The sequence below is a fragment of the Tiliqua scincoides genome, chromosome 2, assembly GCF_035046505.1.
Source record: "Tiliqua scincoides isolate rTilSci1 chromosome 2, rTilSci1.hap2, whole genome shotgun sequence".
Taxonomy (NCBI): domain Eukaryota; kingdom Metazoa; phylum Chordata; class Lepidosauria; order Squamata; family Scincidae; genus Tiliqua; species Tiliqua scincoides.
This window is the reverse complement of record NC_089822.1, coordinates 157,659,898-157,676,732: the sequence shown is the minus strand read 5'-3', so window position 1 is coordinate 157,676,732 and position 16,835 is coordinate 157,659,898. Positions and strand designations below refer to the sequence as shown.

Below are 16,835 nucleotides of genomic sequence, written 5' to 3'. Positions count from 1 at the left end.
TCCTATTGTGTTCAGTGAGACTTACTCCCAGGAAAGTGGGGTTAGAATTGCAACTTTAATCTGATATGCTACACAAAGAGAAATGTGTCAGCCATCAGTTAATGCTTTTTTGTTTCACTGTTGCTTTTTCTCCCCTAACTATCACCATCTCAGACTTAATAAGTTCAAGGTGGAACTCATTTCCCCTCAAGCCTTCCTTCTCTAGTGCTGGCCCCCTCTTCTCTGGCAGTGTCACTCTCCACCCTGTTGAGGAAGCTCAAAGCCTTGGTTTCATCATAGAGAGGAGTCAGTCTCCTTTGTTCCCCATATCTTGCCTATTACCAAAGCATTCCACTTCTACATTCTCCTATTCTCCCATTCTCTCCATTCTCCTATTACCTAAGCATTCTCCCTCTGCAACATAGCAAAAATATGTCCCTTCCTCCCTCCCACTCTCCTTGGCAGCAAAAGAAGTTCATGCCTTGACTTGTACAGCCTTTTCTTTTCTGGTCTTCTGTTGCCTCACCTTAGCACCTCACCTCTGACACCAAAATCATTCACCTATCTTGTTTCGCCTATCAAGTCACACCCCTTCTCAGATTCTTACACTCCCAGTTCCAGCACAAGCGTCTAAGCCTTGCCTTCAGAGCCTTCCATGGCCTTGTCCCTCCACACCTTCCCCCCCTCATATTCTGCTGCTCTTTTACTCTTTCTCTGCACTCCACTGTACTGCACCTCCTTCAGCTGTCCAAAGATCACACGCTCCCTCAAACAGCTCTGCTCTTCCGCCTTGCTGCCCCTCCTGCTTGGAATTCCCTCCCAGATCACCTGCAGTCTGCTTTCTCTTACTGCTTACTTTTCAAAACCCTTCTTTTCTGTGAAGACTTATACTTGGCTGCACTAGGGAAAAGGAACCAGGGCAGAAACCTTTTTGACTGGCACCTCCCTTGACCTAATGGGCCATTGACCATGGCTCCCCATCAGGGCTGAAATTCTGTACATTGTATAGGGTAGCAAGTTTTTCACAAAGATTCCACGGGTCCCCTGGCTGGTTTCTGTAAGTCCCCTGGGAGCCACTGGATTAGGGGTAGTGTCAAAGTACCTGGACATAGCAATCACATATTCTTCAGGCATTATTCCTTTTTCCTCCTTCTGTTGTCTCCCTTGTTTTTGTAGTAGATTGTGAGCTTCTTGGCACTGGAAGCTGTCTTTTATTGTAAAGCACAATAATAATGCTTCCTCTTCTGTCATAAGTGGTTGTAGTGCTGGAAAGGAAAGTGCTGCAACTTGGTTAGTTTTTCTTTGTTTCAAGGAAACTCCCTGTTCTCTCTGCTTCATCCACTACTCCCTCAACTTATCCTACAGAGCAGAACTTCCTTAACTTTTTCAACATGTCTTGCCAGGTAAAATAGTGAAGAAAACTTCTAGATGTGACTGTCAACCATTTTGCATTCATCTGTTGTCACTTCATCAGATAGCAAAGCTGGCATTTAGCAGTTGAATTTTTCTTGGGTTGCCTGGTACAGTTTCCCTATGTTTGTTTTGCTTCTTTCCTTTCTTACAGTGGGTAAGACTTCAAACCATGCCATTGTTCTGGCTCAGCTTTACACCCAAGGCAAGTGCCACGGCTTGCATGCTTTCATTGTGCCCATTCGACAGCTGGGAACCCATGAGCCATTACCAGGTAGGAACTTTCTCACTGTGGTGTTATGCAAGGTGTAGGTTAATGCTGTTCAGTGCCCCTCAAGTAATTATGTTAATGTCAGAAATAAATGAAAAGGGACATGTAAGCATGTGTGTGTTTGGCCCTAGGTGACATGCAGCACCATGCCTGTCTACTCAGAACTTGCTCTCAGGAAACTGTGCATAAGATTGCAGCCATTCTTACCTTGGGAATAAGTCCCATTGAGCATATGGGTCTTACTTCTGAATAGATATACCTAGGAATGTGCTAAGAAATGCAGAATCACCTGAATGCCCCCACGAGATGCAAGTCCCCTGAAAAATACATAAACAAAAAAGCTATATGTAAGGAAGCATGTGGCTTGATAAGTAGAAGGGGGGAGTAGATAGAAAGCAAGGCACACATGCAGAGAGTGGAGCAGGAAAGGGCTACAAAGAAGCATCTGCTGATAATATGGGACCAATAAGTTATATCAAAGATTAAAGCTGCACACAGAAGTGCTTCAGGAAGCACAAACTAATGCAGTATTTGGATGATATATTGTTCCATCCCCACCCCATCCAGTTAAGTACTTGCTTACTCAAAGTGTGCACACATCCCGTCTCCTCCCCATCATGTCTGGGTGACTTTGCTTACTTACATTAGGAAGTTCAGGGTCTTCTGAACTCGGACAGATATCCCCCCCCCCCATTAACCAGACTGATTTAGATGCAAGTGGAGGGGGCAGGACACATGCATGTCATGAGCCTGCATATCCTTAATTGCGTAGGGCTGTTTGGGACAATAAATTATGATCTGAAACAGCTTATGCTATTGGCTCATGCTGTAATGTTGTGTGAAAAATATAAGTCCTGTGTACCTATTGGTGGTGGCATGGATTCAGATCATTCCAACATGCAATAGGAATCCAAAGGTCCTTTATCTGAAGAGTTTGTGACATTTGTAGTGTTAAAGTTGGTGGCTAGCATAATGGGGAAAGAGTATTTTTATGATTATCCCTTTTGGCTTTGTGTTAAGAATCCAGAGAATATGTCCTGCTTACCCTTCTGTTGTTCCCCTTTTTATCAGGCATTAGTGTTGGAGACATTGGACCCAAGTTCGGTTATGATGAAATGGATAACGGCTACTTAAAAATGGACAACTTTCGCATTCCCCGAGAAAACATGCTAATGAAATATGCCCAGGTAAAATGTTTGGCACTCTTTTATTGCCCATTTTCAGTTGTCACCTATTCATACAACCTGAAATTAAGCCATCCCATGTAGAGTCTGCTTACTATAGCTTACTCCAGTTAAATTTCTAAGTACTGTTCTTCATAATCAAAAGCAGCTCTTTGTAAGTCAGGCTTCCAGAAAGAGCACTCCGGCCTCTCAGATGAAACTTGGCTACCAGGAGTTCTGATTTCTAAAGCTGTTGTTGTCAGTATTTATATATCGCTTTTCAACCAAAAGTTCACAAAACGGTTTACAGACAAAGGGCGCAATCCAAACCAACTTTCTAGCACTGACTTAGCTGTTGGCAGTGTGGTGTGCACTGCATCCTGCAGTGGAAGGCAGTCAAGGGGGGGGGCCTTCTCAAGGTAAGGGCATGTTTCTAAACCTAAGAGGAACACCACTTGAAAAAGTGTCTCTTACCCAATTAGCAGGAGATAAAGTTCTGTATCATTTACAGTTCTTGAGGTCCACTCTCCAGAAGCTAACTCCATTTTCAGAAGTGTGTCAAAGTTCAGTGCAGTGTGATTATGTAAAGCAAAAAGAAACTGCACTTCCGAGCAATGTGGTTTGTTTATATCCTTGAGAGTGTTTCCTTGATCTGCCAATGTTTGCATGACTAATAAGTTGAAACTAGTAACCAGTGGCGTTTCTTGATTATTAATTGCTTCTGCCTTTTCCTGAATGAATGCCAATAGCGTACATTTAGCAGGCAGCCTCCTTGCATGTTTTCAGTAGCCCTTCATTTGGGCCAGATAACCTTATGATTCATAACTTTAGTGGCCAATTTCAGTAATTACCTGGTGATGGAACTTCTTAAGAACATAAGAACATAAGAACAGCCCCACTGGATCAGGCCATAGGCCCATCTAGTCCAGCTTCCTGTATCTCACAGCGGCCCACCAAATGCCCCAGGGAGCACACCAGATAACAAGAGACCTCATCCTGGTGCTCTCCCCTACATCTGGCATTCTGACTTAACCCATTCCTAAAATCAGGAGGTTGCGCATACACATCATGGCTTGTACCCCATAATGGATTTTTCCTCCAGAAACTCGTCCAATCCCCTTTTAAAGGCGTCTAGGCTAGACGCCAGCACCACATCCTGTGGCAAGGAGTTCCACAGACCGACCACACGCTGAGTAAAGAAATATTTTCTTTTGTCTGTCCTAACCCGCCCAACACTCAATTTTAGTGGATGTCCCCTGGTTCTGGTATTCTTGTTCCATTATTAGGATGGCAGCACCAGTAGCTTCATAACTCAGACAAGACAGGAGGAATGTCAGGAGTATTGACTTATGGGGATTGATGCCAGTGTAGGCTTGGTAAACAGAACAAAATGAAGAATACCAAGGTCTTTGAAAATGGTTCTAAAGACTCATGTGTGCATGTGTGTGCTGTGGCAATGTGGCAAAGCAAAAAGTAGCCTTCTACATTTTTTTAAAATAAGCATTTGTGGATGAACAGCCCTTTAAAATTTGTATACCACTTTTTTTCTGCTAGGTTGAACCAGATGGCACATATGTGAAGCCACTCAGTGACAAGCTGACATATGGGACTATGGTGTTCATCCGCTCACTTATTGTAGGAGATTCTGCTCGCTCTTTAGCCCGAGCTTGTACAATTGCCATCCGCTACAGTGCAGTGAGACACCAGTCCGAACTGAAGCCAGGGTAAGAAGCCTGCCTTGATTAGAATTGACTGCTGTTTTACTGTGAAGTGTATGAGTACTTTTAGTTTCACAGAGCCCTTCTTAGTCTTGACTGTTCAAGAAGAATAGTTTGAAGTGGGTGGAAAAGTGAAAACTTGCAAGCTGTTGAAGTTAAGCTTGTTTTATGCTTATTGGCAGGTAGTTTCAGTCCTAGAAAAAATAAACAGTCCCTGCCAGCTAATTAGGGTAGAGCATTGGTGTAATGGAACATTGATGTTGAGCTTAAAGACTTGAGGTTAAATATCAGCATAATGGACTTGGAGAATAATGGAGTTCTCTTTGAAAACACAAAAACATGGAATAAGCTGTGACTGTCTCTAGTGCAGTCTGGACTCCACTTGACAAGTAACACACTGCTCCTCCATCCCATGTTCGGAGTATTTGTAGTGTTGTGGGTGGAGTGAGTGAGTGAATAAATGAATGGGCGCATATCCACGCATTTGCCTCATTTAGACCTTCAGAAAGAAATGTTATTTATTTCTTGCACAGTTGAGTAGACCTGAAGCTACTTGTGGTCTGCCCTAATCAATCATAACATCTGCTTTGGCTTCAGGGCACAGGAGTAGCTACTTTTAGAAATCAGGCAAAAGATACACAAGTCTCTTCTCCCTGATCCTCTGCTTTAGAGACACACACAACTTCTTCTCTATCATTTATTTGTATTGTATTGGCAACCTTCAGTCTCGAAAGACTATGGTATCGCGCTCTGAAAGGTGGTTCTGGCACAGCGTCTAGTGTGGCTGAAAAGGCCAATCCGGGAGTGACAATCCCTTCCACACCGGGAGCAAGTGCAGTCTGTCCCTGGTCTGTCTCCCTGGCTATGGGCCTTCCTTCTTTGCCTCTTAGCCTCAGACTGTTGGCAAAGTGTCTCTTCAAACTGGGAAAGGCCATGCTGCACAGCCTGCCTCCAAGCGGGCCGCTCAGAGGCCAGGGTTTCCCACTTGTTGAGGTCCATCCCTAAGGCCTTCAGATCCCTCTTGCAGATCATTTATACAGTTCAGAGAAAACCACTGTTGAATCAGGGCTCTGGTCACAGTAAGAGGGAAGGATATACATGTGGGATAAATCCAGGATTACTTCTATAAGTAAATGTACTTTTACTATGAATGTATGCATCGTTACTGGAGTTCTGTACAATTATTTTAAAAGTAAAATAAATGCCAGTTTACTGTACTGTATTTCTTGTACCCTGAATCTGAGCCCTGACAATAGTGGTGGATCTATTTCATGCCTTCTTTCTGCTTCAGGGAGCCAGAGCCCCAGATCTTGGATTATCAAACCCAGCAGTACAAACTCTTTCCCCTTCTGGCAACAGCATATGCCTTCCACTTTGTGGGTGCCTATATGAAAAATACCTATCAACGCATCACAGGGGACATCAGTCGGGGAGACCTGAGTGAGCTGCCAGAGGTAATATTTTATTTATTATTTTATTTATGGCATCTATACCCCAACATTCTTCCCAAGGAGGCTTACAAAAGTGTAGGAAAATCACAGTTGAAACAATCATATTCTGCCCTAAAGATCCATTAAATTTTAAAACACTAAAAGGGCAGGAGGTCTGGTCTAGAGGGTAGAGCCTCCATTTGCCTGAAGATAACATTCACAAGGTCGCCAGTTCGAGGCCACTGGCACCGTCCGACCTTGAAGCAGCTGACAAGCTGAGCCAAGTGATTCCATCTGCTCTGAGCGTGGGAGGATGGAGGCCAAATCAGAATGAAACATCTGAATGTTGTGGTTCTTGAAAGATCGAACCTTCTTTCAATTGTAAAAATCCCTACAGAGATTTAAATAGCCTGCCTGTGTAAACCGCCTTGAATAAAGTCTTGAATAAAGACCAAGAAAGGTGGTATATAACTACCTGTATTATTATTATTATTATTAAAACAGACTTAAAAACAATAAAACATAATTTACAACAGAAGAACAACAGCAACACCTAAAAAAGACAAGCCTGTAAAAGCAGTTGTTAATTAAAAAGGCAAAACCTCAGAAGGCTTGCCTGAATAAAAAAGTCTTCAGGCCTTGCTGGAAGGTCTTCAAGTTCAGAACTCAAGAGGGAGAGCATTCCAAAGATTTGGTGCCACTACTGAGAAGGCCATATTTCTTGCTGTTGCCCCCCCCCCACCTCCCTAGGTGATAGCACTTGTAAAAGAGCCTTCTGTGATGACTTGAGAAGACAAGCCAGATTTTTGTTTTTAAAACGGGAAGGGCAGCCTACTCTTTTTTTTTGCAGCACATCAGAATTGCTCATTAGAGGGAAAGAGGTGGGGGAAGGAGGGTGAATCCCACAAATATATAGAAACGAATGTTGTGGCTTTTAATCAAAGTGCTGTTAGCATAAAATAACAGTGATATGAACAAAGCTAAAGAGCCATCTTTCCTCCCCTTCCAAAAAACATTGCATAGCAGAGAATACAAAAGGGAAGAAAATTCTGAACCTTATTTCTGTATACCTGTACATCTTAGATCAGGGTTTCTCAAACTGTGGGTCATGACCCACCAAGTGGATTGCGACCTGATAATTGGTGGGTTGTGAAGCTTTAGCTGATAAACTGATGGATGAGAAGGCAAATGCATGGAGCCCTATGGAAAGTGAAACTGAGCCATAATATTATTATGTTATTATAATAACAGCACTTATATACCACTTTTCAACAAAAAGTTCACAAAGCGGTTTATAGAGAAAATCAAATAACTAATGGCTCCCTGTCCCAAAAAGACTCACAGTCTAAAAAGATGCAACACCAGCAGACAGCCACTAGAAAAGACACTGCTGGGGTGAGGAGGGCCAGTTACTCTCCCCCTGCTAAATAAAAGAGGAGCACCCACTTCAAAAAGTGCCTCTTACCCATTTAGCAGGGTTTTGTGTGTTTACTTATGAGTGTGTGTTTACTCATGAGTAGGCAAACTTGCCTTAGTCTGTTGGAAAGGGTAGGCTGAGAGGAATCCAGTGACACCAGAATGGTCCCTATCAGATGAACACAGCCCCCCCCCCAAAAAAAAAACACCCGAGAAGGAAGTCCCTTCCTCTAAACCAACAAATGTACTGAGCCCTATGGAAAGCGAAACTAAGCTACATCTTCTCATGAGTAAGCAAACACGCCTTGACTTGTGGTCAGGTCAGGCAAAGAGGAATGCAAGGCCACCAGAATGGTCCTGGTCTGATAAAGTGGAGATGAACAAATGCTCCAGAAGGCTACCCCCCCATAAGAAGAATAAAACAGAGGGTTGGTTTGGTAGGATTAATTTTTCTTTTTTGAGACTTGTAAAGCTAGATATGTTCTGTTAGTGATATGGTTTAAATATAAGAACTTAAGTTGAACTGGGCACTGGGTGGGGCTGAAAATCTTACTGATTTTTTTGGGGGGGTATTATTACAGGCAGGCTACAGAGGAAATTCACTTGATGAAACAGGGCTGACTTCCCCTTATATAATTATTTGTTTTACTTCAAGTTCATTATTTATAATTTATTTTCATTTGCTTGATGATGTCACTTCCGGCCATTACATCACTTCCAGTGGTCACATCACTTCCAGTGTCACAGACGTTCTAAAAAGTGGGTCCTGGTGCTAAAAGCTCAAGAACTGCTGTCTTAGATTGGTTGAGAGAACTGGCAATTCTGAACAGTGAGGAAGGGGTGAGAGGCACAAGCCAACAAATGAGTTTAAGGTTTCCAAGACTTTCTGTGCAACTGTAACTATTAGATTATGTCTTCAGAACAGCAAGCCAAACAATTAAAAACTTTGTGTTCAGGATACTCTGTATTTTTTTATCACTCTAGTTTGGCTTCAGTTCAGGTAGTAGCTCAAGAAAATGACTCGGCTGCTCTCCAATACCTTCCATAAAGACTCCTGTCGCATTCTTCCAATGCAAGTCCTGTAATATAAATATAATGATAAAACTTCCTTGAGTTTGTAATATTTTTTTCACAATGTTATTTGTAGCCATTGGGATCACACTCTCCTCTCTATCATTTTAGCCCACTGAGAATATAGACTGAATTTCATTTCCCAGGTATTCATTGTCTGCCATTTCTGTTTCTTCTATGTGCAGCACAATCCTGTCTTGCACTGGAACAGGCAAGCCAGGTAGCCTGCACTGTATCCAGCGCAAGACAGGGCTCCAAAGTGGCTTAGCCAGAGGCAAGGGGAAACTCTTCACCTTACCCCTGGATAGGCCACTGCAGCCCCAATGGGTCTCCTCGGACTTGCGCCACCTCCAGAGGTGGTATAAGTCTGAGGATAGCAGAGCAGTTTGAAACCGCTCTACGCTGCTCTAGAATGGGGGTTGGGATTTGACATAAGAGTAGGGTCCCAGCCCCACCTCCCACTCCCTGCACACCCTTACCCTGCCACGGAACACCTCTCTCCTGCCTCCTCCCTCCTCCCCCCCCACCCCAGAGCCTTGCATCGGCCAAGTTTGGCCAACGCAAGGCTCCATCCCCGAGTAGGCTTCCAGAGCCCTTGGTTCACCAAATGTTTTCCATCCAAGTGCAGTCATCATCCTGGCTGTGCTCTGCATCTCAGGCTTTCACAGCTTCCAAAGTCTTCCATCCAAAGTTGAGAATATAGCTGAACCTACTTAGCTTTTTCTTATGTGTTACTGTTCTTGAAAAGAGTTATGCTTACCACAGGCGATCTCTCAATAACTTTTTTCTCTACCATCCAAGTCAATGAGGAAGACTTTTGTTGTGAGCTTGGCTGTCACAACATGTGACAAACTTGACAGAATAGGGTATTTCTGCTTAGTTCATAACTTTTTCTTTCTCCCTTAGCTTCATGCATTGTCTGCAGGCCTCAAGGCTTTCAGTTCCTGGGTTGCCAGCGCTGGCATTGAAGAATGTCGCATGGCCTGTGGTGGGCATGGCTATTCCCGTTGTAGTGGCCTGCCTGACATTTACGTCAATTTTACCCCCACCTGTACCTACGAAGGAGAGAACACTGTCATGATGTTGCAGACAGCACGGTGAGTGGGTCAGCTCCAGCAAGCGACTTGACTTTTATTTCCATGTCCCCTCTATCACTTCTCACTTGCTATGTGGACTAGAGCCTACTTCTGATGAGCACCAGCTTCTCCCTCTCATAACTGCACCAGGCAATGCTTCTAGTGTGATGTTACCTGAGACTTAATAGATGACTGTACATTTTGTTTAATTCTAAGGTAAATATATGATACCAGTGGGAATCTCCTTCCTGAGGCAGGAAGCAGCTGGGGGTGCGTGTGATTTTTTTTTTTAATTGGAACCATAATGCAAGGGAGAAAGGGTTAAATACTAAATCCACCCCACACACAAAGTCCCAACCCTAATTGCCCCACAGCAGCTATTCATGTGAAAATAAAAATTAAAAGCTCCAGCGGTGCTCCTAGTATCATATGTGGTTTGGCTAACATGGGTTTTTGTGCTCATCTCTCTTTTCTGATAGTTCTCTAACTTATTCTCCAACTACTACCTTTATGCTAGGAATAGCAACATGTTTCTAGCATTTAGACAAGAATATAAGGGTAGCAGAACTTTGAATCAGCTCATGTGTAGAATAATTAAACAAGGGCAAGTTAGTTGGAAAAGTGCCATTTCCTAATTTAGTGGGAAAGTGACCACAAAGTTCCTATGCAGGCTTAAATGGTTTGAATCCCAATCCCAATCTCATGCATAGGGACTTTGTGGCTGTCCTGTGTAATGAATTTTTCAAGAGTCATTACTGCCCTTATTTCCTATAGGAGATATTTTGGCACCTATTTAAATGTTAATAGAATTAGTTTCTTCAGTCTGTATTGGTATAGACTAAGCAAAAGCAAGGCTATGACTCAGCCTGATCAATGTTATTGCCAGTGTGTGTTTTCAGTGAAGCTAAAGGAAGGCAGTTAAATGAAAGCATAATCTGGAAGGATCTTTTGACCCTATCCAGGTTTGCAGTCAAGATGAACACATTTTACTGTATACAAATTGCTGGTGTGGTCATAAATATGGAAGTCACCTTGTGGCACATCATCTTCCTTCCTAGTTCTACTCTATATGTGTCTCTCATTAAGTTCCTGACATGACTGATGCAATTCACAGGTAGTGCTGTGATGTTCAGCCAAGTTAACATCATGTAATTTTGCCTTCAATACAGGTTCTTGGTCAAAAGCTATTCCCAAGTTAACTCTGGACAACTGCTTAGTGGTATGATGTCCTACCTGAATGATCTACCAGGACAACGCATCCAGCCGCAGCAGGTGGCTGGTAGAACCACAGTAGTTCATATCAACAATCCATCCAGTTTGGTGGAGGCATATAAGCTGAGAGCTTCTAGGTATGCTGTTTAGAGTACACGAAATGTGTTCTCAATGTTGACTAATCTTGAGGTCAAAGAATAAGTTTGTATCACAAGCCCTAAGCATCGGTACTAAATGGATGAAGATATGCACAAACTGAAGCATGTCTCTTATTGTTTTGGAGGGCTTGATGTTACCAATTTAAAAAAATAAATAATAGTATTGTTCCCAGATTATCCAGCATTACAACAGTGCCTGGGATTGGCACTCACTCCTATGTTAAAAAAACTTGAAGTCTTCTTTATCCTTTCTGACTTGATTCTTCAGTTTCTGTCAATAGACTTATGTGTTTACTCTGTTGAACTCTTGGTTTGGTGCCACTTTGAATAAGTTCTGCTTGTGCTCTTCTGTGGTATAGGCTGGTTGAATTTGCAGCAAAGAATTTGCAAACTGAATTGAACCGTAGAAAGAGCAAGGAGGATGCTTGGAATCGGACGTCTGTTGATCTAGTGAGGGCATCTGAGGTCAGTAGGGGGCCTCCAAATAAGTGATTGGGGCAATCTGTTCACCCCAACAACCTCCTGAATTCACATTTGTCCATTAAACATTCTCTTCCAGGCACATTGTCACTACGTGGTGGTCAAACTGTTCACTGCCAAGCTCTCTGAAATTGGTGACCCTGCTGTCCGTGCTGTCATTAACAACTTGTGTCTCCTCTATGCTCTCCATGGGATTAGTAAGAACGCTGGAGACTTCCTACAGGTTGGTTACTAAATCCTGATTTAAATCTTGAGCCATAATGGGAAAAAAATCCTATTTGTGGTGTTGTGTCAATGAGAATTACCAGTAATGTTAGCTGAGAGCACAAAGAAGAAATACTTTTTGTTGAAATACTTGGCAACAGGGCTGAGGACAGGTTTGTGGGGGGGGGGGGTATGGATTAAATATAGCACACTTAGGCTGGCATCTAAGGCAACAATGCTATACACAGTTACTTGGAAGTAAGTCCTGTTGAACACAATTAGATTTACTTCTGAATAGACATGCATAAGATTATGCTGTTAGTGTATGTTGGAAGATAGGGACAGTTATGGGGATGGTTATAACTGGCACTAGGACAATAGGTCTGAAAGACTTCTGTTTGAGGCCCTGGAGAGCTACTGCCAGAGTTGCCAGATTGGGATTTTGATGACATTGTATTTGGGGTGAAGCAGCTTCATATGTTTATAGGGCAAAGTATCCTATCAGTGTGATAGCACTGATAGTTGTAAGAGAAGGTAGTGCACATTCCAAACATGGCTTCACCCTTCATTAACATACGTATGGTATCTGAGCTTCTCTTTAATCAATTCATCTTGGGACTTATTGATGTACTGCTTATGCATATCAGGATTGTAGCACAAATGTTAACCACTAGTGCAGTGGTTCTCACACATTTAGCACTGGGACCCACTTTTTAAGAATGAGAATCTGTCAGGGCCCACTGAAAGTGATGTCATGACCGGAAGTGACATCATCAGGCAGGACAATTTCTAACAATCCTAGGCTGCAGTCCTACCCACAATTACCCAGGAGTAAATCCCATCGACTGTCATTGTCAAAAGAATATACATAATAGCCTGTTAAAAGTACAGGCCTGTAACGTTTCCCCAAATGCAGTCACATACCATGGTAGCATGGATGCAGCCTGCGGAAGCTTTTTATCTGGCCCTCAGGCTCTCAGCTGCTGAGCCATGCTGAAGTGTTACTGCTGCAAGGGTAGCCCACTTGAAAATTGAGCTCTCTTGAATATGATCATCTTGAATATGATCAAGATATGTATATTTTCTTTTCTGTCATTTACAGCTAATGAGTTCCCAAGTGAGAAAAAGTGCTTATTTTTGGTCATGAACTGTTTAATGACATCACTTTTGGCCCTCAGCAGGCATCATGAATGCTATTCAGCCCTCTACATGAAATGAGTTTGACACCCCTGCTCTAGACCAAAACTACCTGTCAGTGTATTTATAATTTTTTTCAATTCTGTGCTTCCTTTCTATATTGCTACTCCCAGGCCAGAAAACAATGCACTACATTTTTTAAATGCATGCATTAATTAAATATAGCTTGTATAGGAACAGCAGGCAGTAGGAAAGATTAAAAATAGTTCAACATAAAGCTAAAGCCTGAAATACAAAGTGTTTCACACTTGAGTTGGGTCTGGCTTTTTTTATAACTAGCCTCTGATCAGGTAGCTGTCAGTTGCAAGGGGAAGCTTTCACTACATCTTTCACCTGGTGGTGGCTCAAGCACCTGTCTCTCCTATTTGGATGTTTTATCCTGGTTTCTCACCACTTCTGATAATTAAAACAGGTCTTTGAAAGCAAAAATTGTTTCATCAGGCTGTTTCCTGTGCTCAGTTCATGTGTTTGTCCCCTTCCAGATCCAATCCATGATGTCTCCTAACTGACTTATTGACAACTTTAGCATCATCCATGACTTGTCCTGCCCCGTATGGGAGATTTGAGCTGTGTAATGGCAGGCCATAAGACTACTGTATTTGGATGCATGACTCTCTTGGTTCTTGCCTTTTGTCTCAGGGTGGCATTTTGACAGACGCACAGATAATTCAGGCAACCCAGCGTGTGAAGGAGCTCTTGGCATTAATCCGTCCCAACGCAGTAGCTCTCGTGGATTCCTTTGACTTCCACGATTCTATTCTTGGATCTGTGCTTGGCCGATATGATGGTAATGTCTACGAAAACATGTTTGAGTGGGCCAAGAAATCGCCACTAAATAAAACACAGGTAATGAAACCTTTATTCCCCTGCCTTAGTGGCATTCTGTGAATGGCATGATGTGGACTATCCCTCGAATCGCTGAGGAAAGTGCACAGAGCACTACAGTGTGGCTGTGCAGGCACAGTTCTGGAGTCCGAAGGAAGCTGCATGGGGCTCGAGTTCCAGCTGCACAGCCATGTAGCTTAGAGGGAACACTGGCTGTGAAGTAAGAGATAAAGGTGTTATAGGAACTGAGAAAGCACTGGGTTAAAATTTTAACTCAAATGCTATTCCAGTTTGTGTAGTGATGTGGCCCTCTTATGTTACTAAAAAATATAGTAGTAGCCCTCAATTATTTGAGAGCACACCCTGATCTAATGGTACCAGAAAACCTGTGTTTTACCATAGGAGCCACAGGGGGGATACAGTGGAAAAATCTCTCGTTCTTGCTTTTTTCCACGGTCACCAGGTGAAGGCAGGGAACAGCAGAATAGAAATGGTTTTACCCTATCCCATCAACGTTAGTGAGGCACATTAGTGAATGTGTACTGGTCCTAATAGAAGCAGAACTGTGAAAACCACCTTCTAACACCCAGGCTCTGCTGAGAACAAGAGGTGGGGCTGGGGATTTTTAGAAGATTCATGAATGACTCACTGAAATGACAAAAACTGTTTTAAACCTATAAAACACTCAAACTCTGGGAGAGGTATATGGAGTCTCCCGTGTTGTATCTCCAAATGGAAACGAAACATCCTCCTCTTGGGGATACCAAGTGTCTTTGGAACCCAGGTCAGAATCCTTCAGTGTAGACCAGATGGGACACTCGACCGATGTGTTCAATTCATATGTCTCTGTACTTGTTTGCTGAAGACTTCATAGTATCCTGTGGCTTTTTTCTCTGCCATACATAGAACTTGCTTTGATAACATACTGTTATTATGGCTTTACAGTGGGCCCTAGGTGTCCACAGGGGATCTGTTCCAAGCCTGCCTCCACAGATACCAAGTTCAGTGGATAATGAAATCTGCAGGGAGGGGGGGAGCTGTGCAGTGCTGCAGTTACTTACCTGGGGGCCGTGCCCAGTCTTCCGGAGCTTGCACCTGGCCTCTTCAGAAGCCTATAGGACAAAACTGGAAGACACTTCTGGGAGGTCTTCTGGGGCCCTCCAGCCATGGGCTCAGCATCTGTGGATATTCACACCCACAGTTAAGGAGGCCCCACTGTATTATTTTTTTTGTGTAGTATGCTGTGAGTCAATAGCTGATGATGCTCTGTGGCTGCAATCCTATACATACATATGTGGAAGTAAGCACTACTAACTCAGTAGGATTTATTTCCAGGTAAACTTGCATCTGCTTGGGTATATGGTTCTGATAGTAGGAAATAGGTAGTTAATGTGTGTCTGCAGTCATTTAAATACATGAATTTACTCATCTTGCTTCTTTCAACAGGTTCATGACTCTTTCCACAAGCACCTGAAGCCAATGCAAGCCAAACTGTGATGATGCTTCTTGCTCTCAATGTACTATTTTCTACTTCCCCAGAATTGATGTCATTTTGCCCTATGAGCGGCTGAATCCAATACCTATGGGGAGTTAGTAACTGTAGCTTTTCCTCCTGATTGTTTTAAATAATTTTTTCGAAGGGGTTAGAGCAGGGGAACCGCAAATTATAAAGTGCAATTGTAATTATATGTGGAAACTAATCATTCAGAAAAGCTTTACAGATTGGTGTAAAGTGCTGAATTATGAAGCAGTTGACGCTGCAGAAGCCTGTGTCATCTATAGCAGGATTTTTTTTTTACTACTAAGTAGTTGTGTTCTGGAAGTAGTTGCTGGGGAGCAGCATCTTCTCATGGGTGGGGGGGACCTCACTTGAAACTCAGCAGACTTGCACACTGTCAGCATGTACCCTGTATTAAGGAAGAGCTGTGGGAACACTTTTGCATTTTACCCTACTTTCTGAGGTCTGTACAGCCTTGGCAGGAACTGGGCCTTGAGGACCTGGACAGGAACAACTTTTGTGTTGGACTCCTAGCTTTCCTCTTTCCAGTTCCTGAAGTGAACTCCTGGCATAATGGATATGGACTGTCCTTCCAATAGGAGTAATTCTCACTTCCAGTATTGACAGTGCTTTTCCAGATGGCAGCTGTGCTGAGCACTAGGAGTTCATCTCCTGTTGTTCAGAGTTCTAACTACTGTCACATTGGCAATTGCTTTGCCTGTGGCATGAAATTAAGCCTGTCTTTAGCTGCTGTTTTCTTATGGTGGCTGCCCCTCCCTTCCTCTCAGAGGTTTCCAGTAACCTGGAAAAAGAAAATATAAAGAATCCCACCCTGCTCTGGAATCTAGAGAATAATACTTTTCACCTTAATTTTTAGCATTTATATTGTTTCAGATCCTATAAAGGTTTTAACTTGCAGTTGCAGATGAAGGGGGAAGGAATCCTCCTTCATTTGACCTGAAAAGTGGAATATTTGAAATTGCTGTCTGTATAGTTTTACTCATCTTAACATTTCTGAGGACTCTTCCTTAATTATTTTGGGGTTGATTTTGTTTAAGTGCCCTGCGCTTATAGAATGACTTAGTCTAGATGGAACAGTTGTCCAAAGTGGAATGATGGAGAAAAGTCCATCAGGGGGAACAATCCAGATTTTGATGTGTCACAAGCAGAGAATGATTGCATTACAGGAAGGTGCCTTTACAGTCAGTGGCTCCAGATTACTCTACTGTTAGCAGGCTGACATTTTATCATTGTACAAAACTTCATTCTTGAAATCAGTGTGACTAAAATGGCACAGAAAATGGTTGGATTCTGCCTTTTTAAATTTTCTCCCAACAAATCAGGATTTGAAGACCACCAGCTGAAGAACTTTTGAGTTCTCTTCAGTTATGTGGAACTATAAATGAAGAGCCCAAACTTGAAGTGTTGATTTGTAGACTAATTTTATACCTACATTCAAGACTGTGTCTTCCTCACACTACAACCTTCAAGCAAGAGGAGAAATACTATATATTAAAACAGAAGCAAATACTACTGTCATTTTACTTTCCTAGCTGATGAAACATTCTAACATACTTGATTATGTGCTGTTAACACATGTGCGTCCTGGATTTTTGTATATTTCAATAGAAAGCAGACAAACTGTGCAGTAGGAGACTGTGGAAAAGCACTATTAGCAGACTGTATGTAAACTTAATTAAAAAAGATCACTTTCAAACCATGAAGAA

At 42.7% G+C, this 16,835-nt stretch overlaps 1 protein-coding gene across 2 annotated transcripts in view; it reads left to right on the top strand.

Annotated features, from left to right (window-relative positions):
• The window catches only part of ACOX1 (acyl-CoA oxidase 1), a 38,529-nt gene extending 21,694 nt beyond the window's left edge, over nt 1–16,835 (top strand). For both annotated transcript variants that reach the window (XM_066614103.1, XM_066614104.1), the window contains exons 5-14: nt 1,544–1,663; nt 2,732–2,847; nt 4,378–4,547; nt 5,833–5,995; nt 9,365–9,555; nt 10,704–10,883; nt 11,264–11,369; nt 11,464–11,607; nt 13,425–13,631; nt 15,057–16,835. In XM_066614103.1, the coding sequence (XP_066470200.1) occupies nt 1,544–1,663; nt 2,732–2,847; nt 4,378–4,547; nt 5,833–5,995; nt 9,365–9,555; nt 10,704–10,883; nt 11,264–11,369; nt 11,464–11,607; nt 13,425–13,631; nt 15,057–15,107 (1,448 nt within the window). In that variant the 3' untranslated portion in view covers nt 15,108–16,835. The remainder of the gene's footprint in view (nt 1–1,543; nt 1,664–2,731; nt 2,848–4,377; nt 4,548–5,832; nt 5,996–9,364; nt 9,556–10,703; nt 10,884–11,263; nt 11,370–11,463; nt 11,608–13,424; nt 13,632–15,056) is intronic.